The sequence below is a fragment of the Diabrotica virgifera genome, chromosome 6, assembly GCF_917563875.1.
Source record: "Diabrotica virgifera virgifera chromosome 6, PGI_DIABVI_V3a".
Lineage (NCBI taxonomy): Eukaryota > Metazoa > Arthropoda > Insecta > Coleoptera > Chrysomelidae > Diabrotica > Diabrotica virgifera.
In genome coordinates, this window is record NC_065448.1 from 170004408 (window position 1) to 170026131 (window position 21724).

Here is a 21724-nt window from a genome sequence, read left to right on the forward strand (position 1 = left end):
GTCTAAATATCTTTCGAATAACAACTTGCCGTAATCTGCCGAATTCGATACTACTAAATAACAACCTGTGATAACAACCCAACTTGAAAAGTCATAAATGGAGGACCTTCAAAATTTTCTAGGAAGGGAGATATCCCGCTTTCGACAAGCCATGCCTGTCTGAGAGGCGGGGTGTTAGTACTTAGGGGTTAAAAAGCAAACTAATAGTAAAAGCAGCGTGCAGTGTAACTTAGTATGTAAAACAGTGCAAAAAATTGTATAACATATCATGACAAGATGTCTTGTATGTAGATAGAGACAGTTGGTAAACCCACAAATGGTATTCTATAAATTCGTAACACCGTCAATTATTCGTATCATAACTATAATCGTATCGCTGTTCGTAACGGTATAATTTTTTGTAAGGTCAAAACTGAATTATTCTATTTATTTTTGTTAACGTGGAAACGTATAAATTTTTATTGCAGTTGCAATTGAAATTGCGTTTATTAATTTAATGAACCATTATCAAGATAAAAATTGTGTCTTAAAATAAAAGTAATCTACTTGTAATAGTACGGGATCCGAATAATATAGGTCGATCTGTATCCATCTGCTTGCTGGATTAAATATTTTTTTATTAGATTTCATAGGTACATAGCCAAATATTTCTAGCATGGGTTGCCTATCAAAATCGTGTCACAGCTATGCTCAAGGAGTGGCCGTAGGGGTTGAAATCAACATTTCAAGCACATTTTTTTGAAAGTATGGTATATATTTTGAAAGTATGGTATAAATTAAATAGGCATATTCAGTACAATTCAAGAATATTCAAGAAAAAATTAAATGAAAAATATTTGAAAAATAAGCCAACGGTGGCAACTTTTTAAAGACACCTAAAAAAACAATGAATTTTGCGGTGGACATCAGAATCGTTGGATCATGGTAAACAAAAAATTCAAAAAGATTTTGTTATCTTATGAGTTTCTCGACCTAACACTGTCGAGTTTTTTAGTTTTATCAAATTTTGACTTTTTGCTATCACTCAGAAGTCAAAACAACGATTTTTTTTTGCAAAAAAGAGGAAAAATCAACATATTTATTATTGTTAAACAAAAAATAAGCATTAAACAAAAATTTTCTCGACTGCGTTACCTCAAGGAACGTCAAAAGAAAATATGTACAAAATTTCAGGTTAGTTGGTCAAGTAGTTTTTGAGTTAAACTGTCTACAGGCTTTGAAAAAAGCAGTTTTGAGAGAAACGCGTTTAAAGTATTGTTAACTTTTATTTTCAATTTCTTTTTTGTCTGTCAAATCGCAAAGCCATGCATTCCGGAACATGTTTTTGAATCGCGGGGTAATTTACAAAAGAAAATGAGAATAGGTGTTGACCGTTTCTCACTAAGCTCAAGCGCGCTGGCGCGAAGTTGCTGCAAAGCGAGTCGAAGGTAGGGAGGTAGGGAAATAGTGTTGAATATCCCTATCTTCGACTAGCTTTGCAGCAGATTCACGCCAGCACGCTTGAACGTATTGAATAATCAACAGCTGTTTTTATTTTCATTTTGAAATAACTCCGCGATTCAATAAGATATTTCGGTGTGCATAATTTTACGACTTGACAGACAAAAAGAAATTGAAAATAAAAGTTGACAATACTTTAAACGTTTTTTTCTCAAAACTGCTTTTTTCAAAGGCTGTAGACATTGTAACTCAAAAACTACTTGACCGACCCACCTAGAATTTTGTATATATTTTCTTTAGGCATTCCTCGAGGTAAGGCTGTCGTTTTAGAGATCGTTTTATGTTATGCTTATTTTTTGTTTAACAATAATAAATATGTTGATCTTCACCCTTTTTTGCAAAAAAAATCGTTTTTTTGACTTTTGGGCGATATCAAAAAGTCAAAAGTCGATAAACTAAAAAACTCAACAGCGTCACCTTAAGAAACTCATAAGATGATAAAATCTTTTTGAATTTTTTGTTTACCATGATCCAACGATTAGTTCTGATTTCCACCGTAAAATTCATTATATTCTGTGGCGTCTTCAAAAATTTGCCACCGTCGTCGGCTTATTTTTCAATATTTTCCCTTGAATTTTTGCTTGAATAATCTATGAATTTTACTGAATATGTCTATTTAATTTAAAAATAAAATAATTCTACCATACTTTCAAAAAAATGTGCTTGAAATATTGTTTTCAACTCCTACGGCTCCCCCCTTAAGGATAGCTATGCCACGATTTTGATAGGCAACCCATGCTAGAAATATTTGTATATGTACGAAATTTAATAAAAAAAAATGTTTCATCCGGCAAGCAGGTGGGTACAGATCGACCTATATTCGAAGCTTAGACTATAACGGTAGTTTTACTACTTCAAAGTGATAATTCAGGATGAAAAATAAAAAGATGTATTCTGTAGTTGTCATATTTATAAAAATATTACAAACTATGTCTGAAATATAGTAAAAATATTTTTAGATGTACGAAAGTATGCAAAATACATTCATTGTATAGGTAGGTACATTTAATAATGCTAAATTTGCTAAAAAACTACAAGTTGGCCTCACGAATTATTCCATTACGAATAGTTAGTTACGAACTGTCGATGTCGCCATTCATTACGATGTAATCGTATTAGCGGATTGTTCGTTACGATTGGTAGGGTTACGAACTGTCTTGTTACAAAATGCCATTGAACCAAGTAATATATATTTTTGATTATTTATAAAATTCAAAAAGCCAACGATACTTTATAAACCAAATAAATTAAAATAAACCAGAAAAACAAAAAAAAAAGGAATGGAAAGTATTGAAGAAGAAGAAGAGGAACACCGCATAATAGCTGTCGAAGAACTGTAACAAGAAATCATGAACGAATTGGTCTAAGATGGAGAGAGGTCAAACAGAGAGCGAGAAATAAAGAGGAATGGATAAGAAATTTCTAAGGAATAAAACAGCTCTGTACCAGTGGCGGATCTAGCTATTTGTCTTAGGGGGGGGGACTTGTCTTGGGGGGGGGGGACTTCCAATGAAACATCAACCAAAAGACATAAAAAAAAGTAACCCAAACCATATGAAAGACATGCGTGTTTATTGAGGTGAATCTGTCTGTGTGTGGTTTAAGTTTCATGTCAGCTAATATATATTTTTATAATTAATTATTCTAAATGGGAAATAAGCCACAATTTAACTAAACAATTATTTTATTAACGTTTCAACGTCCACATCGGACCTCGTTGTCAAAATACAAAATATTAATAAATTAAACAAACATGTTGTTGCTTAGTAAAAAATTCTTCTAATAATATAATTTAATCCGGCCGACTCATTTACATCGGCAATTCAGACATGTTTTACACATTATAAAGTACAAGACTTTAAAATGATATTGCCAATATTTATGCGTTGCGTTCCTGGGACGACTTTATTGGAAATATATTTTATATATTCAACATTTTTTTTTTAATTTTGGACCTTGTTAGGGGAGAGGGATTTTCCATTTCCCTCCCAGTAGATCCGCCACTAACTCTGTACCAAATTAACGTTACAAATTTTTAAATATTTTCAACTAAAGCCGTTTTGTTCTGTTATTGAATATTTATTAAATCTAATTGGCTTTAACGACATACGTGCTCAAAACAAACGTGAATAACCGTGACATTCCCATCTGGTTTTTATTAAATAAAATGAAATAAATTCTTTATAAGCTTTTAAAAAACAATGTAAACAATAAAATATATTTCTCTATTTTCAAAAATGCAGTTAGAGAGACTAGCGTATTTTAGTTTAAATTAATTTTTCACAAATATTTTATTACAAAAAAAAATATGTTTTTGTAGTAGTATGTAATGCAAATTGTATCTCTATATGCTTCTGCATTTTTAGATTTTTTTTAACTATACAGGAAAAAACCAGGAAAATGATAAATCACATGATCACATTATAAATCAAATAAAAATCTTAAGGAGGAACACCAGCACGTGGAAAACGTCTTCCAAAATTGCAGATTTAATTTTGAATAATCGTGGAAATTACTCTATAATTAAATAAAATATTAAAATGAGTGTATACCGCCATTAAGGCAAACAAAGACTACTCTTTCGTAAATTAAACTTTTTTATCTCATGCCTAGATTTTGTACAGTGGCGAAGCGTGACTTTTTCTAAAGTGTTACCAAAGCTAGATGTAAAAAAATCTTATTGAAAAATAGTTATTATTAATATCTCAATTACAAGTCAAATCACTACATCAACGTTAAAAAGGGAATCATTAAATCCTTATATGATAGAGCCAAAATTACTTGTTCTAACGAAAATTCCTTTTTAGCAGAAAAACAATTGTTAACATCTGTTTTATTAAAAAATGATTATCCTTTATCGTTTATAAATAAGGAATTGTCAAGATTGGATCGAATGGAACAGAACAACTTAGAACGGGATCCTACAATATTCACCAGAAATAATACGAGGAAAATATCAATACCATATATAAAAGGACTATCCGAGAAACTTAAAACAATAGGAAATAAATTCAACATTTCAACAACATTCAAAACAACAAACACATTGAGATCTATTCTATCTAAAACTAAACCTAACAATGATCAAGAAAGAACAAAGAATTGCATTTATAAAATACCTTGTGAATGCGAACAATTTTATTTAGGTGAGACATCAAGACCATTAGACGTTAGAATAAGTGAACATCAATCTTATATTAAAAATAGAGAATTTGAGAGATCTCAAATATGTCAACACGCATGGGATAATGAACATAGAGTTCAGTGGAGAGATTCAAGTATAGTCCTGAAAGAATCAGATAGTAAAAAGAGAAAAATCAAAGAAGCGACTCTAATTATGCTAAATGAAACCAATTGTGTCGCAAATTCCTCGGTAGAATGCAGTAGGATGTGGTTACCCATACTGAAAGAGGAAGTCAATAGAAAGAAAATACCAAGATTAGTAAGTCAGTAATATCGAGCTAGTACATATTTTATATTTTAGTATTACTTATATATCTAGTATTATTAATATTATTTATAATTTAAACATATTACAAGTCAGAATTTGGTATTATTTTTTGAGAGTAAATTAATGTAAGACCAAATACTTACGATGTCGGGATAGTATCACAAGGTTTTTTCCTGGTTTTCCCTTGTGATTTACTATGAAGTCTCTAACGCGAGAATTTTACTGTCGTTGCATTTGGTTGTCTTTTTAAAGACATATCACATGCTATAATTTTTTATGACGGATATTCTTGAGTTGGGGTTAATTTCATGTAATCGAATGAACTATCTTTCAGTAAGTCGTCCCAGGAACGCAACTCATAAATATTGGCAATATCATTTTAAAGTCTTCTACTTTAAAATGTATAATATATGTCTGAATTGCCAATATAAATGAGTGAGATTAAATAAATTATTAGAAGAATTTTTCTTTTGCTTAGCAACAACACTTTAGTTTATTTTAGTAATATTTTGTATTTTGACAACGGCACCCGATTTGGGCGTCGAAACGTTAATAAAATTATTTTTTTCATTTTAATTGTGGCTTATTTCCCATATAAATAATTAATCAGAAAAATAGTTATTTATGAAACAGTTCGTGAAGTATGCTTTTTGCGAACGCAAACGATATTTAGAGCACGAGCGACAACGGAGCGAGTGATTTACATCGCGTAAGTTCGTAAAAAGTACTTCACGCACAGTTTCATACAATATTTTATCTACGATAAACAAATAAAAAAACTGTAACTCTTCGTCACTGGAATTCATTTCTATTCTACAATTTTTAGAACTTTGACATTTAAAAATCCTAACTGCTTTTAAACCACAAAACTGTCAAAAATTTTGTTGTAAGTTAGGGTGACCAGATCATAAACTTGAAAAAACGGGACACATCCAAGGAGCAGTAGCGTAAAAGTTTTCTCTGGGGAGGGGGGTTGGCTTATTTTTTTGTATTGTTTGCGAAAGACAAGTTATATTTTCCTACTTTTTTTATATATTTTTCATATGCCCTGGGGGAAAGGGGGTTTAACCCCCAAGTCCCCTCTCCGGGTACGCCACTGCCAAGGAGGGTTTGGGGCGATATCCAAACAGGCAGGATGAAACATGGTCTTTTAGCTAATTTGGGACCTACAAATCCTTTTCAATTTACCTTTGAATATGTAATTTACGTACGATCAAGACTGCGAAACAAACTAAAAAACTCAGCCAGAATATCATGGATTAACAATCCGTCAGAACAAAACAGTTGTTAACTGAACATCAAATAAAGCAGTTTACTGAACATCAGTTTACAAAAATGTCAGAGCAACCAAAAATAAGCCCAGCATTAAATCAAGCAAAACAAGAGGACTAAAAAACCAGAAAGGAGAAACCGTATTTGACATATGACCGAAACAGCAAAATATGGGAAGACTATTACGAAAAAATGCTGTTCACTATGAAGAAGCAAACACACTGCGATGAAGAAATAAAACCGTAGAAGATAACGACAAACTCGAAATTCTCACAGCAGAAGAAAACAAATATTAGAAACCTAGGAAACGGAAAAGCAGCAGGAGAAGATGAAAAAGTAGTGGAATCAATAAAATACGGAGGAAGAGAATTACATAAAGAAATAAACCAACTAATACAAAAAATTATGGACCAAACTGACTACCAGACGATTGGAACACAGGTATTATAGTACCTATAATATATAAAAAAAAGGAGTTCGGGAGGAGTGCGAGAATTAAAGAGCAATAACTTTATTAAACACCACATATAACATTCTAGCAAACATACTAAACATGAGACTTAAATAATGCGCTGAACGAATATAAGGAGAATACCAGAATGGATTCAGACCAAGGAGGTTGATGATTAATTTCACACATACAGTGAAACAAATAATTCAAAAATCTAGAGAGTACAACAGAGAAATTCCCCGAATATTCATAGATTTCAAAAGCGCTTTTGATATAATCAGTCGGACGAAAATGATGGAGGAGATAGAGAATGTTGGAATCCCAGAAATATTAAGACAAATTATGCTAACAGTAAGCCTAAAGAACACCAAAGCAAGGATCAGTTTCAACGAACAACTTCTAAGGAGATAAATGTAAATAAATGAGTGAAATAAGGTGACTCTGTCTCCCCCAACACTATTATTTAATCTGATATTGAAAGTAATCATAAGGAGGACAAACTTTTATCCACCTTTAGCTACTTGGGAGTAACAATATGGAAAACCGGAAAAGAGAGAACAGAGGAAAGAATTCTGAAAGGCAGAAAAACATATGGAATGATTAGAAATCTGTTGAGAAACAAGACAAGTATAATATGAACCAATATAATACCTTAATAAGACCTGTCGATACATATGGGATGGAAACAACGACGATTAATAAGAAAGAGGAACATATCATTCCGAAATTTGAACGAACAATAATGAGAACAATACTGGACCAAAATGTAATAAGAGAGGGAGAAATAATAATGAAAAAAAAATGCCGAAATTAAAGAAACAATTGAAATTGAAGAAAAAATACGAGACATTTAGGCGTCCTTTAGCGAGAGACTTTTTCGGGACACCGGGACAAATCGTTAAAAAACGGGAAAATTCCGTTTGTTCGGGACGTTCGGCCACCCTATTGTAAGTCATTGCTCATATTGTCATAAATATGACAACGCGAAAGTTAAGGATACTTGATTATATGAAAGTGTGCCAAAAAACCCATTGAAAGTGTGCGAAAAAGTAAATCCCATTTAAAATACATTGTTACTTCACGTACACTTTAAACCCTTCACGCACTGCTATCTATAATGACAGTTTTCACAAACTAAAAACTTATAGATAATATGACATAAAGTAGATAACAATTATTTTGAACCTTCCAAATATAAGTTTTTGTTTTCAATCATGTGGGATAAACAAATCACTATTCCCAAATTATATGCATGTAATAGGTATAACAATAAATAATCAACAAACTAAACAGATTATTCTACAATTAAATTAACCTCAAAAATAAACAAGTAGGGAACAGAACATATTTTGAAAACTAGTGTTTATATTTTAAATCTTCTATTTTCAATAATTTCATTTTTTTTTCAAAATTATATATAAAAAAAAATATACAAGGATAATGACTTTTCAAGTAGTTGATCGATTACGCAGCAAAATTCTTCCATGTTCAAATGCACGAATAGCAAGCTACTAAACTAACGTTACCATATTGTAAAATGGTGACAATACTGATATACACAGCGTGCCCGCGCCATCTCTGGAGCCGTCATTCCTTCAAAATTTTCAGTCTCGACCGATAGCGAGAATCATCTTTCGTTACCAGAACTAGAAAGTGGTAACAGAGTATAATACCGTGCAACGGATTCAAATGTATTCACTTCACATCTAATCTCGCAAATATTCTCGTGCGTCTTGTTGGCTATTTACTGAATTAGGTAGGTACTACGTATTAACAAATATTTCTGTTTATAAAAAATATAAATGGAATTATTTCATAGTAGTCATAAAATATTTATTTGCAAGATTTTTAACTGTTACCAATGGTAACAGTGGTTACAATGATGCTTCGCCAGTGATTTTGTATCACATTGGAATTACTAAAAATCGATTATCTATAACAAGAAATCGAACTTGACTGACTTTGCAACATTTAGCGCGCCTATGAGTATAATAATTATTGTTATCACAATATTGTGCCTTATTTTTTGATAATATAGTGTCACTGACCCTCTTGTAGGGCCGACGCACTGCTGCCGCACTGTTGAAAGTTAGCAGAATTTTCGAAAAACAAAAATGTTGATAAAAACGAATCACAGAAAAATAATCTAAGCATTAAAGACATCTTTGTAACTATTATATTTACATGAGTTTAAGCCACAATTATTGATTGTAAAAAAATCAAATTTTATAACTGCTTTTGACGTTTCGATTTCCACTTCGGAGATCATTTTCAGAAAAGATTATTAAAAAAATATGTGTGAAAAATATAACCAAAAAAATTGTTTTGCGGTCAAGCTTTTTAAAAACAGACGAATGACTTATTAGGCCTGGATATTGCAGGTAATCCCCTTGATTTTAGTTGAAAAAATTCTGAGAGTAGTGTTTGTGCCCTGATAGTCTAAGAGCTAGTGAACTCTCCGACTAACGGTCGTCCTGTAAGGCTAGAAATTTTTCTTGTGATAATTCATAGCACACCAAGGCTAAAAACCATGACCTGGCAGGTCTCAGTGGTGCACGTGTATCTACCAGGTGAATCTAAAAGTGCAAATTTAGGGGGTAAAATAAACTTTCTCCTGTAAGGTTTAAATTTAAGTATGTGTTTGAGTAAGTCATTTAGAAGAAATGTGTACAATGACAGACGATTCTGAAGAGCATAAGACCTTGCCAGGCGAGGGGAAAGATTAGGGGTTTTTCCTAAAATTATTCTTTTTGCATCGAACAAAGTTTTTTTAGATTTTTTGAATCATTCCAAACAGAAAAGATCTTTAGTGACTTTTCTCTTAGGTTAATAGTTTTTGTTATATAAGCGATTAAAAATTTTGAAAATTGCGAAATCGGCCATTTTTAACCCTAAATCGGACATTTAACTAAAAATTTCAATGTTACAAAGGTAGGTAGATATTCTTTAAACATTGATTGATGAAATCCCGAACAGTTTTTTGCAATACAATATCGAAAACCCCTTTGTTTTTTTAATTGCTTATCAAGCGGGTGCGACACTGTAGTATAAGTGAGGATGTTTGAGTTTGCATAAATTCATTATCTCGAGAATGGACAAATTTCAAGAGAAATCCTCAGACAGGTCGATTTTTATTTTTAAATTAGGAGTTTTTGGCATATATATAATACTAGTGACGTCATCCATCTGAGCGTGATAACGTAATCGATGATTTTTTTAAATGAGAGTAGGGGTTGTGTGATAGCTTATTTGAAAGGTTATTGAATTTTCTATTCACTAATTTAAACATTAACATAATTATTTATACAGGGTGTACAAAAATTTTTTTATTGAATTAACTTTGATTAAATTTGAAAAATAGAAGAAAAAATGTTTTTGTACACCCTGTATAAATAATTATGTTAATGTTTATATTACTGAATAGAAAATTAAATATCCTTTCAAATGAGCTATCACACAACCCCTACTCTCATTTAAAAAAATCATCGATTACGTTATCACGCTCAGATGGATGACGTCACTAGTATTATATATATGCCAAAAACTCCTAATTTAAAAATAAAAATCGACCTGCTGAGGATTTCTCTTGAAATTTGCCCATTCTCGAGATAATGAATTTATGCAAACTCGAAACGTCCTCACTTATACTACAGTGTCGGACCCGTTTGATTAGCAATTAAAAAAACAAAGGGGTTTTCGATAATTTATTGCAAAAAACTCTTCGGGATTTCATCAATCAATGTTTAAAGAATATCTACGTACCTTGGCAACATTGAAATTTTTAGATAAATGTCCGATTTAAGGTTAAAAATGGCCGATTTCGCAATTTTCAAAATATTCAATCGCTTATATAACAAAAACTATTAACTTAAGAGAAAAATCACTAAAGACGTTTTCTGTTTGGACTGATTCAAAAAACCTAAAAAAAATTTGTGCGATGCAAAAAGAATAATTTTAGGAAAAACCCCTAATCTTTCCCCTCGCCTGGCAAGGTCTTATGCTCTTCAGAATCGCCTGTCATTGTACACATTTCTTCCAAATGACTTACTCAAACACATACTTAAATTTAAACCTTACAGGAGAAAGTTTATTTTACCCCCTAAATTTGCACTTTTCGATTCACCTGGTAGATACACGTGCACCGCTGAGGCCTGCCAGGTCATGGTTTTTAGCCTTGATGTGCTATGAATTATCACTAGAAAAATTTCCAGCCTTACAGGACGACCGTTAGTCGGAGGGTTCACTAGCTCTTAGACTATGAGGTTGGTAGTAATTCTGATTATATTATTTTGTGTATTTTTTATTATCTTTTTGTGTATTATGCGCTTGTGTATTATGTGTTAATGGGTTTATATACAGTGATGAGCGCGCTAATAACCGGCAAAATAACGCAAAAGATGAAAAACATAATACATTGTGACATATAAAGAAATGAAACTACTAGAAGTGGAAATTATCAAAAAAACGTATAAAATAACATTAAATTACATAGTTTTCTACCTTTAGACGTCTGTGACAGGAATACTGCTATATGTCTAAAGGTGGGAAACTATGTAATGTAACGTTAATTTATAAGTTCCTCTCGATAATTTTAGAACTCTGCTAGTTTCATCTCTTTTTAGTTCACAATGTATTATGTTTTCCATATTTTGCCGGTTATTAGCGCGTTCATCACTGTATTTATGTATTGTGTGTTGTACTTGTCTTGCGCATAATAGTAGATAATGATAAATAAGACATTGCAGAAATATGAAAGGATTAAAAAAAAGGGCTAGCCGAAATTGAAAAGTGACAGAACAAAAATAATATTTTTTTACTGAGAAATGTAAGAAACATGGTGACAGGAGAAGACTTGATACTAGTATTCGTAGACTTGAAATCTGCCTTTGAGACAATAGAAAGAAAAGTACATAATACACATCTAAAATAGCTAAAAACTCAGACTAATCTAATGCAAGGAGTAAAATCAATATATAAAAGTACAAGAGCGAAAATAAAAATCAGGAGATAATGATCAGACGGTTTCCTCCCAGAAAGACAAGTGAAACAAGGAGCTAGCCTTAGCCCTCTACTATTTATAATGATCATGGACAGATCTATAAAGAATACAATATCTAGAACGAGAACGCTCCAAATTACAGTTAGGCCGCACCTACATTGGATCTGTTTTTTTACGATCAGATCAGATCAGATCCGATAGGCGGCACCTACATAGGGCTTTTCATCGATTGTCATTTGTTCCGAGCTTCTGTCATATGTTGTATAATCTGTGTATAATATTAATATACACGGATTATACGACATATGACAGAAGCTCGAAACAAATGACTGTGAATGAAAAGCCCTATTGGATCCGTATTTCTCCGATCAGATCAGATCCGATATAGACCGATTTTCCGGCGAGGGTGCCTACATTGGTTCTGTTAACTTCCGACCACCGACCACCGACAATGAGTTCCAATGAAGATGTGTTAATGTGTTGGCTGTTGTTGGAAAACAACGTTTTTAAAAGACGTAGAAAAAACGTAGATGGATACATAAATTTAATAAAGACAGATCTTCAGGAGAATTTAATATAAACAAAAATCTACGTAACTATTCTGATAGATTTAAGATCCTATTTTTTCGTCACAAGAAGGTAAAATAATTCATGAGAAAAGAAAAAATACATTGATTTATTACAAACTAGCCTTTGTGTTGACACGTATTAAAAAATATAAACACGTATAAAAGATATAGTAACACATAATAGGTAGTATAAAAATTATACTTCCGGTTTTATCACAAATTGAGAAGTAATAAACTTCGGTTCTCTTTGTAAGGTTTTATCCAAGATTATTTTGGCAATTTTAAAGACACGTAGTACCCGTTAGAATTTTATAACCAAAGTGAAATTGACCATCCCAATAAAACTATTTACCTAGAAGGACAGAATAAAAAATAATAATTGTTTAGATCAGATCAGATCCGACGTCGGCCGACGTCGGATCTAATCTGATCTGATAGGATCGGAGAAAAACGGATCCAATGTAGGTGCGGCCTTAGATGAAATCGACTTACGTCTTACATAAATGATACTCTACGTATATAATCTTTATAGCAGACAACAATATGCAAAAATTAGTAAAAATATGGATAGAAGAGATACTACACAAATTGAAGATGATATGAGTAAATATAAAGAAAATTAAAATAATAAGTTTCAACGGCAAAAATGTAGGTAAAGGTAATACACTACACTAGTGGCCAAAATTCTGGAAACTTACAAAAAAATTTTAGTTTTGTTAGCAGTATTCATCTCGATGAAGTTTGTTGCATTCGTTTCGTAAAAGCCTTAGCAAACTTTGTGAACTAAAGTGATGAACTAAAGTGGCGAAATGAAAATTGCATTATTGAACAAAGAAAAATGCATTTTCCGAAATGCATTTGAAGTGTTGAAAAATGATAAATTTGTAATTCGGAAATAATTGACATAAATGAGTTCAATATTATGGTGTTCCCGAGGCACCGATGTCTCCGATGGTCTCCGTCTGATATTCGTGTCCACCGTGTGTATCGTACGTAGCGAACCCAAAAACCTCCGAGTAGTAATATTGAACTCATTTATATCAATTATTTCCGAATTACAAATTTATCATTTTTCAACACTCTGAACTGCATTTTTCTTGTTCAATAATGCAATTTTCATTTCGTCATCATCACTTTAGTTCACAAAGTTTTAAAGGGCTTTTATGAATCGAATGCCACAAGTTTTACCGAGGTGAATGCTGCTAACAAAACTAAAACTTTTGTAAATTTTCCAGAATTTTGGCCACTAGTGTAGAGGATTTCTCAACATTTGAATACCTAGGAAGCATTTTTCCAAATATGTAATAAACATTCGATTTGGAGATAGCTGATAAACAGAATAAAGCCAATAAACGTTAAACAGAACAATATATGGAAAGAAGGAAATAAACAACAAAAACAAACATAATTACTAGTACATAATACGATTACCGTAACAATAGTGGCATAATATGCAAATTAAAGCTAGGTATTTAAAAATAGGCATAAAAAAATAAACGCTATTGACTTGAAAGTACAGTCGGAAAAATGAAAGAATACCCATGAACGATCACATCAATCACTTATTTTGTATTTGCTATCTTTTTCTATAACAAACGTTTGTTATTTATAGAAAAAGACAGCAAATACAAAATAAGTGATTGATGTGATCGTTCATGGGTATTTTTCATTTTTCCGACTGTATTTAGGAAACTAACACAAAACACTAGGAAAGAGAGAATCAGTAGTGATCAAATAAGAAAACAACTAGAAAAAGAATTCATAATAAGCAGGGGCCGATCCAGAAAATCGATTAGGGGGGGGGGCACATAGGGTACAAACTCAAGGAGTCTGAAATATACCCCAATAAAAGTGTATTCTATCTAGTGTATTTTTGATCGGTCTGGGGGGGGGGCGTGCCCCCGTGTCCCACCCCTAGATCCACTACTGATAATAAGTAAAATAACCAGAACACAATTGGAATGATTTAGGCAAATACAAACGATGGGAGCTGAAAAATGACACAAGAGAGTATAAAAACTAATAGAGTACCTAAAGGTACGAAAGAGAGAAAGAACAACGAAGAAAAAGTTGGAAAAATGAAATTATAAAAGCAGGTAAAGTCACAAGGATGAACTATGTACCTATATAGAAATGAAAATGATATTGAGAAACAAAAAAGAAAGGAAAAAGAGAATAGACACTAACACAATAAAAAATTCGACACCGTAGGGGGTAAACTAAATTATGAGAAGAATAAGAAAAAGATAAACAATTTAGATTTTTAGGCTTTGTAATATTAATTAATATATAGAAGGTAATGAAACTTATGCTGTTTAATTATAGTTTTTTTTTGACTCTATATTAAGGCATTGACCATTTTTCTATAAAAATATTTTTATATTTTCTATTTAAAAATGTATCTCCCATTATTTGTCATATAATATTCTAATGTATACTAATGTGTCCTATTAGATACAATTTACACTTTTACAGTTTTAATAACGATACCAACCTAAATAGATCTGTCAAATTAAGAGTTAAAAGGGGGGGGTCATAAATGGTAAATGAAATTAAATATACCAGAGGAAAAAACAAGAGTCAAAAGATCCAAAATTAGATTTTCCTTGGATTATATAGATTTTAACCCAAAAATGTGTGCCATAAATATCGTTTTTTTCGTATTACATATTTCATATATACTGTAGTTTGGATGACAATGCATATAGAAATAAGTTTATCAAGTTAAGGGTTTAACAGGAGGAGAAAAACTGCAATAGAAACTAAACGTAGGTACCGAAGAAAGATCTGAGGAAAATACAAGGAATACGTATCTACAACATTATAGAAAGAATTGGGCTTGGCTTATTATGTATTTTATACTAAAAAATCGACAATTTTTGGATTTTCTGCAGAAAACTCAAGACACAACCAAGTAGGGAAATAAAAATCAATAATTCTGCTTTAGTCCATTAATTGTCATACTAAATTTTAGATTGTAGCAAATTATTACCTTAATGGAGGGCATAAATTTATACCGAGTACAGTTGATGGCATATCCATTTGCCATAGATTCTCCTGGACAAAATATTCCATCACCTTCACCATCTTTAAACCCAACTATTTTCCTCATCTCCAGCAATACAGTTTCTTCCATCAAAGTAAACACAGGTGAAACTTCATACGTATATACACTGGGATTTAGAGCATCTGTCAAACCACTGTCCAACAAGACCATAAGGAAAATAAAGGCTATTGAAATAAATATATTGATGAAAATAACACATAACAGACAGAATCAGAAATACTTAAATAAGAAATCATCTAAAGCAAGAATCTATAATAGGGAAAATTCCTAGGAAACAATTGGTGTGGTTTAAGCAACTACAGTGTGGTTTATAAAAATGAAAAAATTATTTTGTAATCGTGATATTAGTATACATCTACGAACTAGAATGTTAAAATACTATGTATTCAGTACTTTGCTCTACGGTGTTGAGTCATTGACTCTTAAACAGAGGAATATTAAAAATGTTGGAAGCTATGAGATGTGGTGCTACCGCCGTATACTAAGAATAAGTTGGGTGGATAAAATTACAAATGAAGAAGTAATACGCAGAATAAATAACGAGCCAGAAGTTCTACTGAATATAAAAAAGAGAAAACTTGAATACTTAGGCCACCTGATGAGGGGACAAAAGTACACATTCCTACAAAATATAATGCAAGGGAAAATCCAAGGATGAAGAAATCCAGGCCGTAGAAGAATGTCCTGGATGAGAAATTTGAGAGAGTGGTTTGGCTGTACCACTAACGAATTGTTTAAAACAGCAGTAAATACAATTAGAATCGCCCTAATGATATCCAATCTCCGACAGGAGAGGCACTCAAAGAAGAAGAAGAAGCAACTACAGAAGATGGAAGACGAAACATGGGATCAGATAATGTTGGAAACACTAAAAAAGTAAAGCAATGAGAGAGAAAGAGTTGGATAAATGAAATTATAAAAGGAGGTAAAACTAGAGGGATCGTCTACATAGAAATGAAGATGACATCAAGAAAAAAGAATAGAAAAGATGATAGACACATAGTAAAAAATCCGAACGATAGGGGACAAAAAAGTTAAGAGAATATGAAGAATAAAATATAGAAAAATTAATATTTTTAAGATTTGTAAACTTTTGTGTATAATAAGGAAATTGTTAAACGTGTGCTGTTTAATTGTACTTGTTATGACTCTATGTTATGGCGTTAACCATTTTTCTATAAATTAATAGTTTTATATATTTCGTATTTAAATAGTCTGATGAGCCACGCATTGAAAATTTTTCTTCGTGTTATTCATGGAAGAATAAAAATCGTTGTGAAAGTGACCTAGACGAAACCCAGTTTGGATTTAGGAATGCGCTGGGTATACGTTAGGCAATTTATCACTTAAAATCTACTTCTCCAAAAATGCCCCGACCAACGTAAAGAAAGTTAGGTGGCATTTATTGATTATAAACGCTTTGGTGGCAAAGACTTACATATCATAGATAACTTATATTTGGAGCAGAAAGTAGTCTACAAAGTCGATGAGAGATCAACCGGTGAATTTTACATTCAAATACGTCATACTGGGATGCATTCTACCACTGCTGTTATATTACATCTACTGGGATATAATTTTTAAACACACTTTGTGAGATAAAGACTTCAGAGCGAAGATCAAATATAATCTTAGATACGCTGATGACACTGTTATTTTATGCTATATTCTCCAGATCCTTTAAGAGTTATTGGATTGCGTAAACACGACAGGAAGAAAAATGGGTCTAAATATAAATGTCTCTAAGACCAAGTTTAATATTTAGCGGCTAACCTCACGTTAATGCTTCCTACATCTTTATCTCAAAAATAAAAATGAGTATAATTGTTTTCTTTAGTTAAATAAAATCTAATTAAATTTGGTTTGTAGTCAGTTCTTACCTTAATGGAAGGCATAAATTTATACCGAGCACAGTTGATGGCATATCCATTTGCCATAGATCCTCCAGGACAAAATATTCCATCACCTTCACCATCTTTAAACCCAACTATTTTCCTCATCTCCATCAATACAGTTTCTTCCATCAAAGTAAACACAGGTGAAACTTCATACGTATATACACTGGGATTCAAAGCATCTGTCAACCACTGTCCAACAAGACCATAAGGATCCAATGAAGAAAACAGCTGATTAACAAAGTAAGGATGTCCGGTCTTAACAGAATACAAGACGACATCTTTAACGATTTTTAACAAGTCTGCGTGAGTGGACGGGGATTTCCGTAATTGAAAATCGAATATTTTAAAAAGATGTTCAGGATTTTGGAAATTCAACACTTTATTTCCTCTGTCGGTTCCCTCGAACACAGCTTCTTTCAATAACACTTCCAAACTGGCTCTGAAGAAGTCTTCGTGATCTTTTCTATTGGCGTGGCTCTGAAACGTAGCCGTTTTCTTCAACGCACTTGGATTTAGTATCGTGTGCTTGAGGTCGGTATCACTGCACTGGTTCTCCTCATCTGAAGACGTTGCGACCGCATCACTGTAGGTGGCCGGCTCGTCAACGACATTCACTATAAGTTCTCTTCTGTTAGCAATCATAGCGAACCTTCATGTAGAATGGATTTAAACAACTGAATGTCAAATGGTTCATATCACTAAAATACGAGCCTTTTAACAAGAAAAATCACGCGTAACCTTGTTATTCACTTTCCACTATAAAGTCGCTATAAATTTAGAAATAGTTCCGAGTTTTATAAAGCATATCGTAATTTATGATATACAAGGTGATACCTAGATAAACAATTAGTATATTTTATTGTTAGGAATCAATCCTATTTAATTTTTTTTCGGTATAGAACTCTTCTTTCATTAAATAACTTCTTATTTTCACGATACATATTCCTCTTTGGATTTTCATGGAGTCAGTATCTTCCGTTTCCGTTCTACAAAATGCATTTTGGTTCCAACACAGTTCCAATACTATGTTTATATCGTTAAAATCGATGTTCTCTTTTGTACACATTCTATTACTTTTTCGTTCTTGACTTTATCAAAGACCTTTTTACAATCTATGAAATACAAATATACATTTTTTTGTTGATCACTAAATTTTTTCATGAGAACAATGAAACCTAACAAGGCCTCTCGGGTTCCCATACTATTTCTGAAAAAAAAAAAATGGTTCAGGGCCCATACTTTCTTCATTCTTTTTATAAAATTTTGTTTGAATTATTTTCATAAATAATTTTTACATCTGATACATGAGACTTATCATTCTAAAGTCGTCACATTTTTTGACCTTTTAGTTGTTGGTTGTATGGAGATGTAGATTTATAAACGTAGATGATAGCCAATATTGTAGAATTTTGAAAATTTTATATTTATTATCGCAGCTTTTTCGTAAGGAGATTTTTTTGTGTTCTAGAATGCAGCTAAGTTTTTATGTTCTAGAATGGATAAATTACTATCAATGTTTTTACAGCGCACAGATTCTAAAGGTGCCAGTAGGGGATGGCGTCTATGCGCAGTAATATAGTCGCTGAATGAGAGAGAAAGTATTCGAAATAATTAAATAATAAATAATATAAAACTCATTACTTCATTATTTCGAATACTTTCTCTCTTATATAGTGATGAGCGCGCCAATAAACGGTAAAATAACGCAACAAATGGAAAACATAGAACACTGTGAACTAAAAAGAGATGAAACTGGTAGAGGTAGAAATTGTCTATTCAAACGTATAAATTAACATCACATTACATAGTTTCCCACATTTAGACTTCTGTGACAGGAGTATTTTATAAAATTCTTCTGTCACAGTGACAGTTGTCATACTCCTCCGATACGTCTAAAGGTGGGAAACTATGTAATTTAATGTAAATTTATACTTTTATATCGATAATTTCCACCTCTACTAGTGTCATCTCTTTTTACTTCACAATGTATGGCGTTTTGCATCTTTTGCGTTATTTTGCCGGTTATTAGTGCGTTCATCACTGGCCTTCCCCTACCGGCACCTTTAGAATCTGTGCACTGTACGTGTACGTATGTTGATATCGTGGTGTTCCCTTTTTTCTGAGAATAGATTTTGTATACAGTGGAAAACATAATGCATTGTAAATTAAAAAGAGATGAAACTGATAGAGGTGGAAATTATCGATATGAACGTATAAATTAACATTACATTACGAAATTTACCACCTTTAGACGTATCGGAGGAGTATGACAACTGTCACCGTGCAGGAGAATTTTATAAAATACTGCTGTCACAGACGTCTAAAGGTGGGAAACCATGTAATGTAATGTTAATTTATATGTTTATATCAATAATTTCCACCTCTACTAGTTTCATTTCTTTTTAATTCAAAATGGATTATGTTTTTCATCTTTTGCGTTATTTTGCCGGTTATTAGCGCGCTCATCACTGTATATGTTTTCCATTTGGCGTTTATTTGTTTTAATGTTTTCAGGCCCTTATCATCTATGCTTGTTAGTGTAATAAACTTTCCATTATTTCTATTTTAGTAATTTCTTTATTTTCTTGTGGAGAAGTTTCTAATCATATTTTTTCTGTAAATCTTCTATCTCTTCACATGTTTATTTATATTTACTGTTATCTTTATTCTTCTGTTGTCTTCTATAATTCATTATTACTAACATTTCATCAATAATCCATTTTTTTATTGTCTTCAGTTGGTTAAATTATTGTGCTTAATTCAGACCACAAAATAGTTGGCACTCATTTATTAATAATTAATATTCTGTCCTTATCTTTTGGAAATAGTTGAAAGACTGATAAGTTTGTACACACTTGAATGAATAAAGGAAATGAACATGTAGTATGTCATAGTGTATAAATAATTTATTTCTTTAGCTGAGCGCTTTCGACATAAACGTCATCATCGGAGCTAATGCTAAAATAAATATTACATATTACATATTACTAATGCTTACATTTAACATTTAATTTTATAACTTTAAATAAGGAAAACATGTGACTATTGGCCAGATTTATATATACATTGTTGTATTACAGATATTTACACAATATACTTCTATAAACAAGTAATGAGAGCTTTAGAAATAAAACACCTAACAACAAAAGTGTTCGAAACTATTTTGTTAGGAATTGTTTTTATTTTAGTATTAGCTCCGATGATGACGTTTATGTCGAAAGCGCTCAGCTAAAGAAATAAATTATTTACACACTTTGACAAACTACATTTTCATTTCCTTTATCCTTATCTTTTGAATTATCGTCTATCCTAATCTTTTCCCTGCAATATATAACATAATCACAGTCATATAACTTTCGATGGTTCTATACCAGACTCCATTTGTCAGTTGGCAACACTTGACTTCCCTTGTGCAGAACTGCTAAAGCACGCTCCTTCAGACTTACAACAATAACTAAAACAAATATTTAACATATGGTTATTTGTAAAAAAATACCGAATGGAAAATGAGGTAATAATTAAGCTGCATACAAAAAAAGGGAATCAAGAAAGACCCCAGTAGTAAGAGTTGTATTTGTGCTGCGGGAAGGTTGTATGGAAAAATCATTAAAAAAAGGATGTAGAACAGCTTAGGAGAACAGATTGGTTTTCGTTTCTGACGCAAATAATCTGACAATTAATTTCTATAAAACAACTCATAGAAAAAACATCATTCGACTCTGGATTGCACATTGCATTCGTGGACTTTCGAAAGGTCTACGCTAGTGTCCCAATTGACAACTTGAGTAAAGCAATGGAAAACACACAATAGCACGGAATAGATAAAACCTACATAAATGTCGTGCAATCACTTTATGAAGACAGATAATGTATAATAGAAGTAGGACAAAACGACTGTTCGCTGTCATTTATTTGTAATGCTGCGCTAAGCTGGATCTGCCTGCTTGCAAACAGTTTCCTTAGCAGCAAGTCGATTTGTAATTTAGAATTGTCCATTCGTTGATTTCAACGAGTAAACATGTCTTAGCAATAAAAATATATTCTACAGTCCACAAATCGATTATTTCATAATTCGGAGCAAAGTTACGTAAGCAGCCTAAACAACTACTCAGATACATCTAAAGTCTTTATTTAAATCCCTTCAACGTTATTTAAACTTTACATATGAAACACTAAAAACCTTAAACAGTGGACAAATAAGTTAATAGATAAGAGTAATGTTGACAGATAAGAGTAATAATTTACGACAGCTATATCCACAGCCTTCTGATTGCCGATAGTCACATAATTTTAGCAGAAGACAAGGATGACATCATCTATATGGTAAAAAGTTGGATGAAGAATATGGAAGCTGAAATTTGGAAATTAATTATAACAAAAAGCAATATATGGTCATTGGAAACATTGAAGAAGACCTGTAGATAGATAACAACCCAATAGAACAAACAAATGAATCTAAATACTAACAAAACATACAAGCTGCTAAAGAATGATTACTAGTCAGTGGAGAGTAAGAT

General features: G+C 32.0%; 1 protein-coding gene across 1 annotated transcript in view; it reads right to left on the reverse strand.

The window, feature by feature from the left end:
- LOC126886429 (cysteine sulfinic acid decarboxylase) overlaps positions 1–17907 on the reverse strand; it is a 68029-nt gene extending 50122 nt beyond the window's left edge. The window contains exon 1 of the mRNA XM_050653362.1: positions 17190–17907. Coding sequence (XP_050509319.1) covers positions 17190–17849 — 660 coding nt within the window. The 5' untranslated portion in view covers positions 17850–17907. The remainder of the gene's footprint in view (positions 1–17189) is intronic.
- Positions 17908–21724: the final 3817 nt, after the last annotated feature.